General features: G+C 37.0%; 1 protein-coding gene across 1 annotated transcript; it reads right to left on the bottom strand.

The window, feature by feature from the left end:
* Positions 1-4375: 4375 nt before the first annotated feature.
* Positions 4376-14761, bottom strand: CHMP2B (charged multivesicular body protein 2B). The gene is made up of 6 exons (XM_082751549.1): positions 14645-14761; positions 11705-11796; positions 9287-9481; positions 6651-6753; positions 5668-5774; positions 4376-5502 (listed from the first exon to the last, which is right to left on the bottom strand). Exons 1-6 carry the CDS (start codon positions 14676-14678, stop codon positions 5389-5391), a joined length of 645 nt encoding a protein of 214 aa, XP_082607675.1. The 5' UTR covers positions 14679-14761; the 3' UTR covers positions 4376-5388.
* Between the last annotated feature and the right edge of the window lie 281 nt (positions 14762-15042).

Genomic DNA, 15042 nt, shown 5'->3' with positions numbered 1-15042 from the left:
GTTTAGCTATAAAAATTGGGAAACAATTTACCTTACCTTATGACTTTGTGGCTTGAGGGAAAAACTAGAGGATTACCTTTATTATTATTATTATTATTTATTTATTTATTTATTTTTATTACTTTGGGCTTTCTCTGCAGTGTATTTTTTTTTCTGATTAAATCTTTTGTGGACATGCTTGCACCAGATACAATGTATTAAGCTAAAAAGCAACTTTTTTTTTTTTTTTTTCTCTGAAATAAGTATCCACACAAAGCATTTATTGCACTGTACATTCCTACTCTCTTACACTCCACTAATTGAAAACAATCCTTCGTCCTCCCCTAGCCTAGGGAAATAATCACGGGGAGGAAAAAAAAATAAAGGAAGAAAAAAACTTTACTAACATAAACAAACAACGAACGACAAAAAAAAAAAAAAAAAAAAAAAAAGGAACAAACAAACAAAAACACCAAAAAAAAAAAAATGCCAGAGCTTCACCTATCAGAAAGCCAGACACTAAGAAACTAAATTAAGGACTTTAGTGCTCACCAGGGATAGATTATCAAGCCATCTCATCAGCCCTGCTCATTGTTATTAAATAGTCCATTACCATATATGTATTTTACTCTTTTCCCAGGACTGAAATTAAGTGAGTACGTGCAAGTAGTAATGGCCGGATAAATTTTATTTTTCCATAAAACAGACCTGATGATTTAGAAAATGTCTAGATAATAGGCCCACAGAAAGCAAAGGGGTTTAATGTTCAAGATCACTTAAAAGCAGTGTGTACAAGTTGTGTTCTCATACTGCTGTATATTAAATGGTCTCTTTTTACAGTGACCATAAGCATATTCAGCTATGGAAATTAGGCCTCTGGATTAAGAAAATATATTTTTATGGGTGAATTGCACTGCTATAACCCCTTAATTTAGAAGTAGCCTCTAGTCTAATAATTCAAATTGGAGAAATTATGTTATGTTCTCTCTTCAGATAATCCTCATCATTAGCGTAGCTCACCCACAACAGCAAAGACTGAGCCTTAGTCTTTATCAGCCACGTGTAGATTATTAGCTTTCCAAAAGGATGAAAGATAAATGCATTTGAGAAGACTGACACTCAGTGAAGGTGGTGGCATGCATCTGTGTACCTTTGACGTTATGTAACCTAGTGTTATGTATGTTGAAGCTACAGACAAATATGAATTTTATTTATATTGTAAGTTATTTTGTTGATTATAAAAGAATTCCTAAAATGATATAAGCCTGTATGTTCCCCTCCTTCCCAAATAAAGTATTCCTATATATTTGGTATTCCACATAATGGTTTGTAGTTTTTTAGCTGTGTATTGTGCTGATGCACTTGTTTGTTTTAGCATGCTGTAAGTTAATTCAAGAACAGACTTACCATAAAATTGTGATTTCTAGTTTTCCATAAAGTCTCACAAGTGAAGACTAATTGCAGAAGCATAGCAAAATAAAATGAAAGGTGACATGCAATGACATTTTCTTGCAAAAGAATGACAAGAAGACTAAATGGAAGAAGCAGCCACCATCTAACAACATCTATCTGTTTCCATGGAAATACTAACAAATTAGAGTAGAATTGTTTTAAAAAAAAAAAAAAAAGGATGAAATCAATTTAATGTGCTGCAGCTGCAGCTTTTAGACTTAGAGAAAGTAGCAATTCAGTGTTTTCTCTAGGAACAACTTACTCACTGGATAATTGCCATCATCACTCTTGGTTGGGAGAAAAAAAAATACTAGATAAGACTTCTGAGGGTTAGCTTTACAAGCCTGCAAGTAAGTTTAGGTGGTTGTTTGACAAGCATGGGCTGCACTATTTTTCTTTTCTTTTTTTTCTTGCTCTTACTTTTCCTATGGTAACTTTAGGTAGCATTAAAACTAGAACAGAGAGAAAACAAGGCATTACACTAATATGTAAATATGTGGTTCACCTGTCTCCGAAGTGCTACGTACTCTGTCACTCTTGTCTGAAGGATACAACAGGCCTAGAAAGGGTCCCAGTACAGGAAAAGCTGATGACCAAAGGTAAGTGGAATTAACTAATTAAGCTAGGACTCTCTCTTCTAGATATGTGTACATTTACAGGGGTCTATTGAATTATGAGCTGTTCCAAAAGGGTGGATGGAGACAGGTTATTCACCATCCTTTGTAATGTAAGAACTGAGAATCAATGTGTTAAACTAGAAGAAAACTGAAGGCATTAAAAAAAAAAAAAAAAAAAAGTGATGGTTCTTAATATTGTGGGGACTACATGTATATTGTGGAAATCCTCTACCACAAAGTGTGGGTACCAGTAGTTTATTTACATGGCCAAGTTCACAGAAAAGAAAGACAGTCAAAGCTGTCATATACAGTGAAACTATGCATGGTTCTAGGAGTACCTAGAGGCTAAGAGATATTAAAAAAAGAGGCTAAGAGATATTATTGGTCATCTGTGTTTATCTTATTCTCATGTTTTCCTGGGCACTGCCTGCAGGTACTAGTGGAGTAGGATTCTGGGTGAGACGGACTTTGGTCTGGCTCAGAACAGACATTTTTACACGCATCAAGCAATCATGGTGTTCTTCTTGGATAGATTTTCAGTTGCTGTTAAAGTGTCAGCAAAGATAAAGGAGTTTGAGGACTTTTAATTGTTGTTGTTTTTTAGTCCACTAAGAATAATTTAAAAGGAATGTGTTTCCTTGTAATGTGGTTATAGAGAGCTACAAAATACTTACCTATACTTGAGACAAAAGCAAGCCTGCAAACTTACAACACTTCTCAATCTGCTGCTGAAAGATAGCAGAAAGACACAGAGTAGGGCTGCAGAATTTAAGATAAGTCTTTCCAGAAACACTGGATAGATCTTATCAGTGATTCTACATGAGCAGTCTTACTGACACCAAAAAGTAATGCCTTTATTCTTCTTCTTCAGAGACCCTACAGATAGAGAAAAGAGCTCATCACAGAATTAAGTCCAATTTTAACAGCCACTGGAAGTATAAAATACACACTTAGAAAGGACACTAGCCTTGATGTTCAACCAAAATACAATCAGTAATGTTTTATACCTAAATAATTTCACTTTATGGTTTCTTCTTCAATGCCTAAGAGTAGTCAATCCTTCTCAAGTGAAAAGAATTGCAAACTTAATCAAAAGCTATGCTTAATGTTGAGTCAAAGGCCTACGGGCAACTTCAGTAAATATGGTCCTTTATAGCTTGGGTCAAAATTAGGAAATGGATCTATTAGGGGGAAAAAAAAGTCATATTATAATAATTAAAATTAAAATAATTAAAATTCCAGGTTGGTCAAATGTTCTGAACTTAGCTTCTGCCTTTGTGGCTTTAAGCTTGGATTTTAATGCTGAAAGGCAACGAAAGGAGATATACTGAGTAAGGGAGCAGAACTGATACAGCATCAAAGTAGCTCTTGTAGCTGTACAGCCTGAAGAACAGAACTGTTTCAAACTCCCCACAACCAAAAGTAGCAATGGTATCAGAATTCTTATGGAAGCTAAGAGGTCATCAGCAAGACCCATAACAGATCTAATAGAAGATCTAATAGAAGTCCAAAGAAAGCCCACCAAGAGATTGATGTGTAAGACTAACCTTACAGAGGACAGAATCGCTGTGGAGTAAAAAGCCTTTTATTAGATTTTTACAAAATAAATTGAGAAAAAAAATTTCACCTCGTATCAGAGATATATGCAATATATAAACTTACACATTCCTACCCACTACCTCACAGATTAATAGTATGTCCCTTACTTCCTCCAAAGAGAAAGAACACCTCAATTTCTATATCAAAAAACAGATGAAGGTTCACCTGTTTTTAGTTTCTCTGTTGATTTTAACCCTAAAGCAGATGATGTGACAACAGTAGATTCATAGAGATTATGGTTTCTTGCTACACTTTTCCTAGCAGCAAAGTCTTTTTATGAAATTTGTACCCCAAAGTTATTCTGGTTTTAATCTTAGGAGGTATTTTACTTTTTTCTTTACAAATCACAATGATTTTGTTGTTTCTGTTCAATGAACAGCCCCAGTAAATCAGCACAACTTAGGACAAATAATCTACATCAGAGTAAGGGCTGAGGAACTTTATACAATCTGGGAAGTCATAACTGTGAACTACATTCTCAGACTTTTGTCATTTGTTCAAAAATGTCAACAGTTCTTATTTTGGTAGCCAAATGTATTCCACCTAAAGCCGGAATCATGTTGATGCAGCTCAGAGACCATAGAAAAGCCTTCATGGAACCAGAACACTTTCATTATAGTGTTTAGACAAGTAATTAGAATGTATCATCCAAAATTGTTCTTCTAACTAAAATTTAGATTTAGCTTATCAATGTGCTCAACTGCATCTTAGTAAACAATTCCATTATGCACAGTTATCTCCCATTATGAAATACTGTAAAATATATACAAATGTTTCAGGCAAATGTCCTTTTTGCAAGTGCGCAAGTAGCATTTCTGAACAAGTGCATTTCTAAACTTCACTGAGTCTCATCAAGTATACACGGAGCTCACACCATAGTGTTTTGTGGAAACTATCTTTCTTACAGTTTACTCTCCTTTCAAAGACTCATTTGGAAAAAAATCACAGGAATACAAGATTTATATACATAAAGGCACAGCAATTCTGTTGAAACTAGCTATGTTACAGTACAATTGAGTTCAATCAGTGCCTTTCATGCAACAAAGTTCACTAACATAAATCCTTTTCCAGTAAAATTAACTTCACAAGGACTGTATCCTTCCCCTTCAGTAAAAAGAACAATCAGCTATTTTTAATCAACTCAAAGTTACTACACAAACTTGAAAGAAATGCATAAACTGCTTTTTCTTTCTGCCTAAATGTTCTGGATGTCCAAGGTTATTTCTCTTTTTTTAAAAAACAAAACAAAACAAACAAAAAAAAACAGAAAAAACAGTTTTCAACTAAGAGCAAAGGTGAAGTTTCATTTGTGCCAAAATGTCAGAGTAAATTTTTTTCTATAGCAACAGTTTTATAAAAAGGATATATATTATACAGGTGCTGTCCTAGGAGACACCACCACCAGCCACAGAATTGCCAATTCTAAAGATAGAAAAGGAATTGAGATAGAAGAAAAAAACTTTGAATTCAGCAGAGGTCAGATTCAGATTGGGTATAAATTTATCATTAGAACTGCATCCCTATTCAATCCAATGCTCAATAAGATGGCATGCACTGGTCACAAGTGTACTTCACGCTATCAATTGATTCAAAGTATTCTCCCCTTCTCCCTCCCTAGTACCACTTTCAAGTTGTCATTTCTGAAGCTTCAGAGTTTTCCTAGGCATCAGTTGCATTGAAAGAGTATTTGCACTTTTTACATCTGTCTGCAGCTGTCAGAAGGCAGACTATTGCCATCAAGCTAATCAACTCCCAATGCTTTGAGCTGCCGTTCGATCTCTTCATCTGATATGGTAGAAGCTTTTGATGTTGATGCAGACGGTAAGCCTCTGGCAGCTGATGGAGCTTTGGCCATCTAGAAGGAGAGAGAAATTTTATTTAGTCAAAAGAATAAATTATATGACAACCTGACTTCCAGAACAGGACTTTAAAATAAAGGATGTTAGAATAAACTCTTTTGGAGGAAAAAAAAAAGGAATGAAGGGTAAGAAATATGTGAACTGAGTAAAACCATCCATACCTTTCCAGAGATTTCAATTCCGATCTCATCAAGCACCTGGTTAACAATATCCTGGCTCTCTTCCTCTTCATCAGAAGCATCAAAGATATCATCCAGAGTATCATTAACTTCAAAGAAAAAAACAAAAACAACACATTGCATTATGCAAAGATGAGATTACAAAAATAACCTAGTGTCATCTTTCAACTCTCCCACAATGCAATAATAACAACACTGGATAAGATATCAGCAGAAAACACCTGTATATTGGAGAGGTTTTCTTACCTCTGCTGTGCAAAGCCTGTGAGTACAACTGGAGGGACAACAGGGTAAGGCATGTCTGCTTTTATAAAAATGTTAGGTTTCTCCAGTAATAGTTTAGTTGCTCTATTTCCCTCCACTAGATTTTAACATTTCTCTGAAATATCATCTACAGTTCCATTAGAAAAGCCCTTCCTTCTTCAAAACAAATTGCAAAATTGTTACTGACCTGTTTTCTGAACTGCAACAATAAAATTCTGAGCAGTAGAGATGTTGACATCCTGCTCAACAATCCTGTTTTGAGTCCATGCTACCTACTAGGGCCAACACAGTGGCAGGGGTTAGGATAGGATGCAGGCTGTGCTTGCAACACTGGGAAGTTATGTACGATTTAGTTGGCAGTGGATTGACACTGAAAGAAGCTCCTTTTCCACATCACACCACAGAAGTAAGTTTGTGGCTTAAAATCAAAAAGGAGACAAACATATTCCATTATGTATATAAATTATTCCACCATGTATATAAAGCTGAGATGATCAATAATCTCTGTTAAACTCAACATTTTTAAGTGTCCAGTCCCAGAACAAAAGGCACATACAGATCAGATATGGAAAGGGCATTTTTTCTCATTCTCCTATTAGTTATGCCAACAAGGTTTTGAAGTGGTCTCAAACCCTGTTCCTAGACTGGTTCTACCCCTTCAAGAATACTATGGCATGCTGCTAGCTGTTCCCAAAACTTACTCATTTCTTCAGTCATTTCCATCTTCATATTTTCCTTCTGGAAATTCTGCATAGTTTGTAGTGTCTTCTGTGGATCCATTTTCTTATTAACTGCTTGCATTGTCTAATAAAATTGAAAAAAAAAATCAATTATACAGTGAAACATTAATACTGGCCAATACATGCATTAGGAAGGAATAAGACTTCTCTAATAGAAAATACCCTTCAGTCCAAGTTTCACTTTCCTAGTCTTTTTATGTCCCAAGAGAAGTATAGATACACAGAAGATCAATAGTGCAGTCTGTACTCAGTAAGAAATACTGTAGTCTGCTAACCTACTACACCCCTTCTCCTAGCTAGCTGTGCATTAGGAAAAAATCTGCCTGATCTTAATGAAAAGAATAGGAAAACATTTCCTTAAGTGCAGGCTATACATTTTACAGAGGTAAATGGCTGCAGTTTTTTTATTCAGTATGGAACATTTATTTCAACCACCACTAGAGGACAGACGTTAAATTGAAATTGTTTCTCTATGTTGCTTTTTCATGGAAAGAATTTACTTTTAAGTGAAAAGTGAATATTAAAATGCTCAGGAAGTACGCAGCTTATGGTAAACCTTTGCACTGTGTAGACAACTTTCTGTGATGGCATAATGAACCTGTTTTACTATAAGTATGCAGCATTGCCTTTGCAGCTTTCTTCCTTTCTAAGAAGCAAGATACTACATCTCATTAGATGTCTAAATATAAATATAGAAGTGAGCAGTTTAAATGGAAAGTCTAGCTATATTTAAGACTATAAAAGAGTTGACTTGATAGCAACACTTTTGATTAACCTATACAGCTACTACTGGCTTCATACAAGCACTTCTGCCTTCGTTTCTGATTTTGTTTAAAATGGTAATGTACTATGCTTCACATGTTATATGAACTTCAAAGGTTATGTTCATATTCATATTATATGAATTTAAAAACTTGTTATGGACTTTGAGGGTGTTAGTTTGTTAGAATTTTTCAACTCCAGTTATAGATGATTATCAAAAATATTTGCACTAAATTAAAATATTTATGCATTTTCAGCAAATATAGGTCAGATGCATGATTAAACAGTAAATAGATGAATATAAAAAATAGTTGCACTAAACTGAAATAACAGTTATGTTTCTTCAGCAAATATAGGTCAGATGCATGATTAAAGTCCAGTGAGTAGTCATCTATGTCCAGAATTTGTGCTATATATGCTAAAAAGTATTTGCATGATATTTTGAAAGCTTCACATTCCATGTATTTGTCTTGCATGTTAAGGCAACTGATTGCATTCACTGACGGTTATGAGACTGAGAACAATTTATAAGCTTCAAAATGAACTACTAAATACTTTCTTTTTCAGCCTTCCTGTGTGGATGAAGCAAAGATGTTCAGTTTAGAAGTGACCAAAATAATTTAATACCTTCTTCTGATAATGTTACATAAATTTGTCCATAGAAGCATCTGCTGTGTTTCAAAACCCATCACCTTTCTAGATGCTGCTTAGAATAGTTTTTTAAATATTTTAACTGATTACATCTTAATAATTACCTTAGTGATACCTTGGTTTTGAGAAAATCCAAGATATCTTATGGATAAAGAGCAAGTCAACAATGTAATAATTAAAAAGCAAGATCAAATTATTCATATGTAAGACTTTTATAGGAATATTGAGTAAACTGTTTAACTTGATTGACTGCGTAGTCAGACAAGCCACTCTTTTGTGGGTTAGTCCTGGTAAATAGAAAGCTTGTTGCAGAGCTACAACTTTGTCTCACTAAGAGGTTGATACCTGCCAAAATAATGCTTCTAAATACCTTTTTCAGAAAGCCGTACTTACTTTCTGTATTAAGTGGCACTGTTTTTTTTAAGGTTTAACTGCCACATAACTGGATTTATCTTGGACTCTATAAAAGTAGTATTTGTCTACAATTATGTGTGCTAATTCTGTTTCCTGCACCTTGAGCTGAACAATCCTGATTACCAAAAGAAAGCTTCCTATTTATCAGTTTGTAGAAATTGGAAAAAGTTCAAGACTAAGAAAACTGAGATTTTTCAGGGCCTTTTATGAACTAAGATTTGTGAGAAAACTTAATGTAATACTGGATCCTTAGCACATGGAGAGTGAGAATGACAGGGATTAAATTTCTGCAGAAATGTAAGATCTGAAGTAATAACATACTCGTCACATAAACTACACAGCTACTGTGACACACTGCCTTGATTTCTATTTGAAGCGTGCCCCACTTTTTCCCAATAAAAACTGCTTGCAACGTGACATACAAGCAAGATACTGTAATGGCATGGTTTGTTTGTTGATTTTTTTTTAATCTATTAACAAAGTTCTTCCACAGGTATAGAGTTGATTTTTATCATGTAAACATTTGACAGATGTCTAGCCCAAGAAAATATGCTTAGTTAGATGCTAACTGGCAGAATTGACTATTCAAAAAAATGGTAATATGAATCAAATTACACTTCCCTATTATATCCTCAATACTGGTCAGGTTATTAAGCAATACACTTTACTTAATTGCTTTCCTTCAATTGCTGTAAGCAAAATAAAACAAGTTAACTTTTTGCAAGCATATACTGTATTTTAATGTAAAAGAATGTCTTGTAGCACCTTACTTTTGCTGTAGTTGACATAGCTCCTGCCATCTTCATCTGAGAGTTCATAACCTTTGTTTGAGTTGACATAGAAGTGACTTTAGAGCTAACAGCGTATGTTCGATTTTTCTGCTTCCGCAATTGTACAAGCTGTTTTGCTAGCACCTTACAGGCTTCCTTGTTACCAGTCTTAGCCATCTTCTTTATTTCCAGTTCCTATTAAAAAAAATAATAATTTCTACTGAATTTTCATTCAAAGATTCTACTGTATATTCAAGCCTTAACTTGAATAAAATTCCAGAAGTTAACTATCCTCTTGACTTTTTTTCAGGACATCAAAAGTTACATAAATAGCCTTATTTGCTTTTCTTCCAAGGTCACTTAGTAGAGTAAGTGCAATGCTGTTCAGCTTTGACAGAGGGAAAAAAAAAAGAAAAAAAAAGAAAACAATACAACCGAATTATAGCACAGTAGCACACAGTTTCCCCAAGAGCCCTCACATCAACTTTTGCATAACGTCCTATTAATTTATATATGAACATTCAATTCCATATCTGGTCATGGAGTAACACTTCAAAAAAAGTGAAGAAATTATTATGGCCAACCAGTTGTTAGTGCAATTTCTAATCTTCTTTACTTTCTTACATTCACTAGTAAGCCAGATTGTGAATAGAAGAAATGGCAAGTTCATATGCTCTGCTAAATGTTTTTTCAGCTTAAGAGGCTCATGTGGCTTCATGGCAGATAGGCAACAATCATAGGCTCTGTTTGCTGACACCACTTACCTGGACTTAGCTTAGCACATAATAAAAGTGGTACATTTTGTCCATCTGGCAGTGCATGTTGTAGACAGCAATGACTTACAAGAAACAAACCTATTTATCAATCCAGGGAGAATTATTTAGCCCAGAGGTACCAAGGAAAAGTTTGTCAAAAAAACTCTTTGCTAACAGAGTTATTTAAAACTATGCCTTTTGATTTGTGACTCGGTAATGTAAACTTTTGAAACGTTTTTCCTTTAGCCTTTTTAAAGAGAGTTTGCTATAGTAACTGAGTTCTTTTTATGATGCCAGTTATACATTTTTATTTTTACCATTAAGCAAAAGTAACCTTTAAGACCAGCACTGTAACTCTTCAGGAGAATACACCTGCTATGATAATAAAGATGCTTTAGTTTATGTACACTGGTGGTCCAGAAAAATGCACTTTAAGTGGATATGTAGCACCGAAAAAGTAAACGCTGGTCACTAGAATATGCAAAACAGTCATATTCAAAGGCAAATGTAAACTGACCCATTGTGTTAGGTTAACCACTAGGAAAGATCGTGGTTAAGCTTACTATAGACTTGGCACCAGCACAAGATGTTCTCCAAAAGTCTGTAATTTCTGGAGGGCTGTGTCATAAATATTATTTTTAACCCAAGAAAGTACAGATCAGCAAGTAAGGAACATAAGACTGTTCAAATATTAGTGGCCAGAAATATATGCAAAGATGTCCTCTTCGTAGGTAGCTCATGGAGACCACAAAACCAGAATTCTGTAGCAAGCTCAGACTTTTCTTTTTTTTCAACACCTCAATAATTGCAAAGGATAGGAGAGATTAGTTTGTTCACCAGCAAATTCTAGTTTGCACACTAGTTTTAATGGCAAGCATTTGATTTTCCCACTGAGATCAATACCTAAGTAGCATATATAACTTGATTTTAAAAGTGAAATACAAACCAACAGCAGCTATTGCTATATTACTGCAGACAACCCAGATGCAGAAATCAAACCCTATATATTGATTGTTTTATTCTTAACAAAGAAGAATTTGGATAGCAAGCTGCAATACACTATTTGCTTTTGAGATTTTGGGGGTTAGCTTATCCAAGTCAGTTATGTTCTTCTGGAAAAAAAAAAAAAAATCAAAATTCATATAGTTATATGAGGTTACAGAACTGAAATAGAACTGTCTGTACAATACTAGGTATTCAGAATAGTATCTCATAGTTCAGGGGAAAAATACTTTCTGCGGAAAGAACATAACAAAATGTTCTGGGATTGACTGACAAGCCCTTGGTCCTTTTTCACCTGATCTAACTCAGAAAAATTAATATTTATTGTCCATTGACTCTCTCACACAAACAGTGTATTTTTAACTTTTTTGAAGACCTGATTCACTTTTCCTTTCTTCTCCTTAAAAATTCAGTATTTCTGAAACAATTTAATGTCGCAAATAATCAGAATTTCAACATAAGTATTCATGAAAATTAAGGTATTTTAGATAGTAAATTGTTTTCCAACAAAATTTTAATAACTGAGAAGTCAAAAATCCAATTTTTCAGTGTTCAGTTGTTATGTACTGAGTAGTATCTTCAGCACTTTGCAGATTTTTTTTGTTATATTGGGAAGGTGTTTGTCTTTAAAGAGTAAAATAAAATTCCCTGTTGTACTTACCAGTTGCTTTTCCTGTTTTTCAAGTGCTGCTCTATCTCTGGTTATAGTCCTCTGTGTACCTCTTAACTCTCGATTTTGCTCCTTTATTATATCTGGAAAGAAAATACAGATAGAAAAAGGTTTTCAGTATTATATAAACATCTCATTTGCTGAGTGCTCTGCAGACACAGTTTCTTCTCGTTCAGAACGAACAGCCAGAAATCAAAAGAACTGCTGGTATCTCAAATACATTGTATTTTGCCCATATTTAATGTATGCAACACAAGTATGTTTCAACAAAATAGGCCATATGCAGTAACAAAAAGGCTATTTTACCTAGCATATTTATTTGCACCACAGCAAGAGCCTTAACCGCATGGTATGGGTTAGGTACGCACACTTTTTCGCAAGTTTCAAGAATATCTCAGGATTAACATTGTCACTGTAAGCTCACATCTTTTCAACAAGCCAGACCCAACTGCAAGGAGGTCAGCTGAAGAAACCTAATATATGAGATCTCGGAGAAGTTAGAGTTCTTAGGTCCATGAAAACAGCGAAGTTACTTTGCAATGCGAATCTTAGAATCTTGCTCTTCTCTGTCCTCATTCTGGTTTAATGGAGGTTATTTTTCTTCATAAATGTACATCTACATCTATACAGCTCAATTTCAAATTAGACTATGAAGCAATAATTTACAAACTTTTTCAATTAGTAGAATCCTAAGAATATTTAGGTACAAAAGTGGAGGCCTTTATAGCAAATTTAAGTTTTCTGACAGCTGACAAAGCATACAGAAACTTGAATGCTATCACATGAAGTATATCATCTTTCATAAATGTTTTGTCCACTCTGCTATTTAAAAGTTTTTTACTGGTAACATCCACTTACTAAAAGTAAGTATTACTTTTAATATAGGTGTCAGTCACACTAGTTGCAATTAACTTTTGTTAGAATTTACAGTGAGTGCTTAGGTGTGATTCACCTGGGCAAAGGTAGAGAGGTCTGCATGTGACTCAGCATCCTCTGACCTTTATAGAGGAAACAACACTGTTAGGAAGATTCATTTATTCCTAATGCATGCATCTACTATTAGATGCATAAACTTTGGATGAAAGGTTAACAGGAGTGTACTGTCATGTAAATTTTGTGTCTAACCCATGGAAGGAACATCCTAGTGGGATTCTGCCATCTTACTAAAAAAGTCTGAGGCACGTGAAAAATCAATGCAAACAGGCACAGTTTCTAACAGAAACGATGGCATGAAGGATAAATTGTTGATACACAACCACCCTTTTCAGTTGTTAAGGCCTGCACTATTTTTCTAGAAACAAAGAGGCATTCAGATTCTGTTTCCTCACATTAAGAGATACTGTAAAACATCCATGGCTGAAATAACTTCAAACTTAACAGGTTCAAATTAAAAAAAAAAATTAAAAAAAAAAACAACCTTCAGTACTATTTTGAAGATGCATTACCCCCTCCCAACAATCATTTTCACGCAAATAAACGCATATTGCAAACGAACTCTGTAAGAAGACTTCTTTTTATAGTGCTAGCTACCCCTGTTCCCAGAAATACATAAAAATCATCTTTGGGAAATGCAGACTTTTCAATGGACATTCATGAAAAGCTGAAGGATGATACAGAACATAACATTATGTTCTTCACATGAGCAAAGCATCATCGAGAATTATTCTGAAAAAAAAATGCTACAGGCAAGTAATTTTGAAGGTAGACAATCGTATATTACTTGCACAGCTGCACTTGTGAAAATGAAAGAAAAGGCTTAATAGCTACATACAAGACTGTCTTCTCTAACTGAAGTAACTATTAAAAAAATCCCCTTAGCGCAGAAAACTTGAGAAGTAGGAACTTAAAGACAATAAGAAACTCAGAATATAATTGTCAGGAGACAATAAGGGCTAGCACAATGCTTATTTCTGTGTTTTGTTCTTTTTTTGCTTCCCTCTCTCTGATCTTACATCATGGCTTAAGCTAAAGATAGCAATAAACCAACTAGAACAGTTGCCTTTGATTACCTTCAATCCCTTTCATTTATTTTTGCAAGTGAGGGACAAGATGAGCACTCTGAACAAGAACCCAAGCCCTAGCTCTGCTCCGGCAGCAAGAAGATGACGGGGTATTTCTGTGGCAGCCCTCTGCCGACGGCCATCCCCCTGTGGCACCTGCTCTTGCACACCGGGGCAAGGAGGACGCACCTCCATTCCTGAGAACTGGTTGGACCAGAGATGCCCTGACCTGGCTGCCGTCACCCGCCTTGGCCATGGGAGCACAGTCATCTCCTCCTTCTCCCCCCTCACAGGTTGTGCGCCAGAAATGGGAAGGAACAAGTGGGAACTACGTACTCATCCCCGGTGAATAACAATTGGCTGACATGCAGCGTCATTTTTGGTGAGCACTTCTCAAGCCAAGCCTCACATGATTTGACAGAGGACACCCAACACACCACACAGCCAGTTTTGGGGCTCTTGCCAATGTCTGGCCTCTGCCCCAGGTGTTGCATGAGGCAACAATACCTCCTTGGGGGGCTGCCTGGTGTGTCCTGGACTTACTCGGGAGATAAGCAATCCTTCCTGGCTTCGCTTTCCAGAAGGTGACTCCCACACACAGATCTGTCAACAGCCCAGCCACGCCAACAACGAGACCAACTTGTCCCAAGACCCTTGCCCCACGTCTCCTCCCCGACCTCACAAGCACTCAGCCGCCTCCCCGTTTGCTCCAGCAAGCTCCCCGCAGGCATTTTTGGTACCCCCCGGGGCAGCGACATGCGTGTGTCCCCCCTTTACCTCCCGGCACCCCCAGACGGGATGCGGGGCCCTGTGCTCGGCGAGCCCCCGAGCTCCAGCTCCGCCGGGACTCGGGGCCCGAGGCCGCCCTGCTCGGTCCCAGCTCCCCCGTGCCCAGGGCCCCTACAAGGGCCGGGGACAGCCGCCCCCTCACCGTCCACGGTCTTCTTCTTGAAAAGCGAGGCCATGGCCTCCGCGGGCTCCCTCAGCCTCCTCCTGCTGCGGTGACCAGGAAGCGGCCGGGCCCCGCAAGCTCACCCAGCTCCGCCTCACCGCCGGCGAGGGGCGGGACAGGGACGGGGACGGGGACGGGCCGCGGATCTTCCACGCCTCCCCGGCCGGGAACGGGACCGGGAATGGGGACGGGACTGGGAATGGGAATGGGAATGGGAATGAGGTGGCCCTGGCTCGGGGCTGGCGCTGGGGCTGAGTTGGCCCCGAACTGAGGGAGGCCCGGGGCGGCCGCGGTTCCCTCTCCGCCAGGGGCCGCGGCTGCCCCGGGGCGCGACAGTGTGGGGGGGAAAGTGAAAATTCTCGTGGGTTTCGGTGTCT

The sequence above is a fragment of the Aythya marila genome, assembly GCF_965140915.1.
Source record: "Aythya marila genome assembly, chromosome: 1".
Taxonomy (NCBI): Eukaryota; Metazoa; Chordata; class Aves; order Anseriformes; family Anatidae; genus Aythya; species Aythya marila.
The sequence above is the reverse complement of the archived record's forward strand: the minus strand, read 5'-3'. Positions and strand labels throughout refer to the sequence as shown.

Coding starts and splice junctions, on each gene's coding strand:
- CHMP2B (XM_082751549.1), bottom strand. CDS start 14,678: ATGGCCTCGCTTTTCAAGAAGAAGACCGTGGACG. Junction 6,754..9,286: donor CTATGTCAACTACAGCAAAA/GTAAGGTGCTAC, acceptor CAATTTTATTAG/ACAATGCAAGCAGTTAATAA. Junction 5,775..6,650: donor GGAAATGACTGAAGAAATGA/GTAAGTTTTGGG, acceptor TTTTCTTTGAAG/TTAATGATACTCTGGATGAT.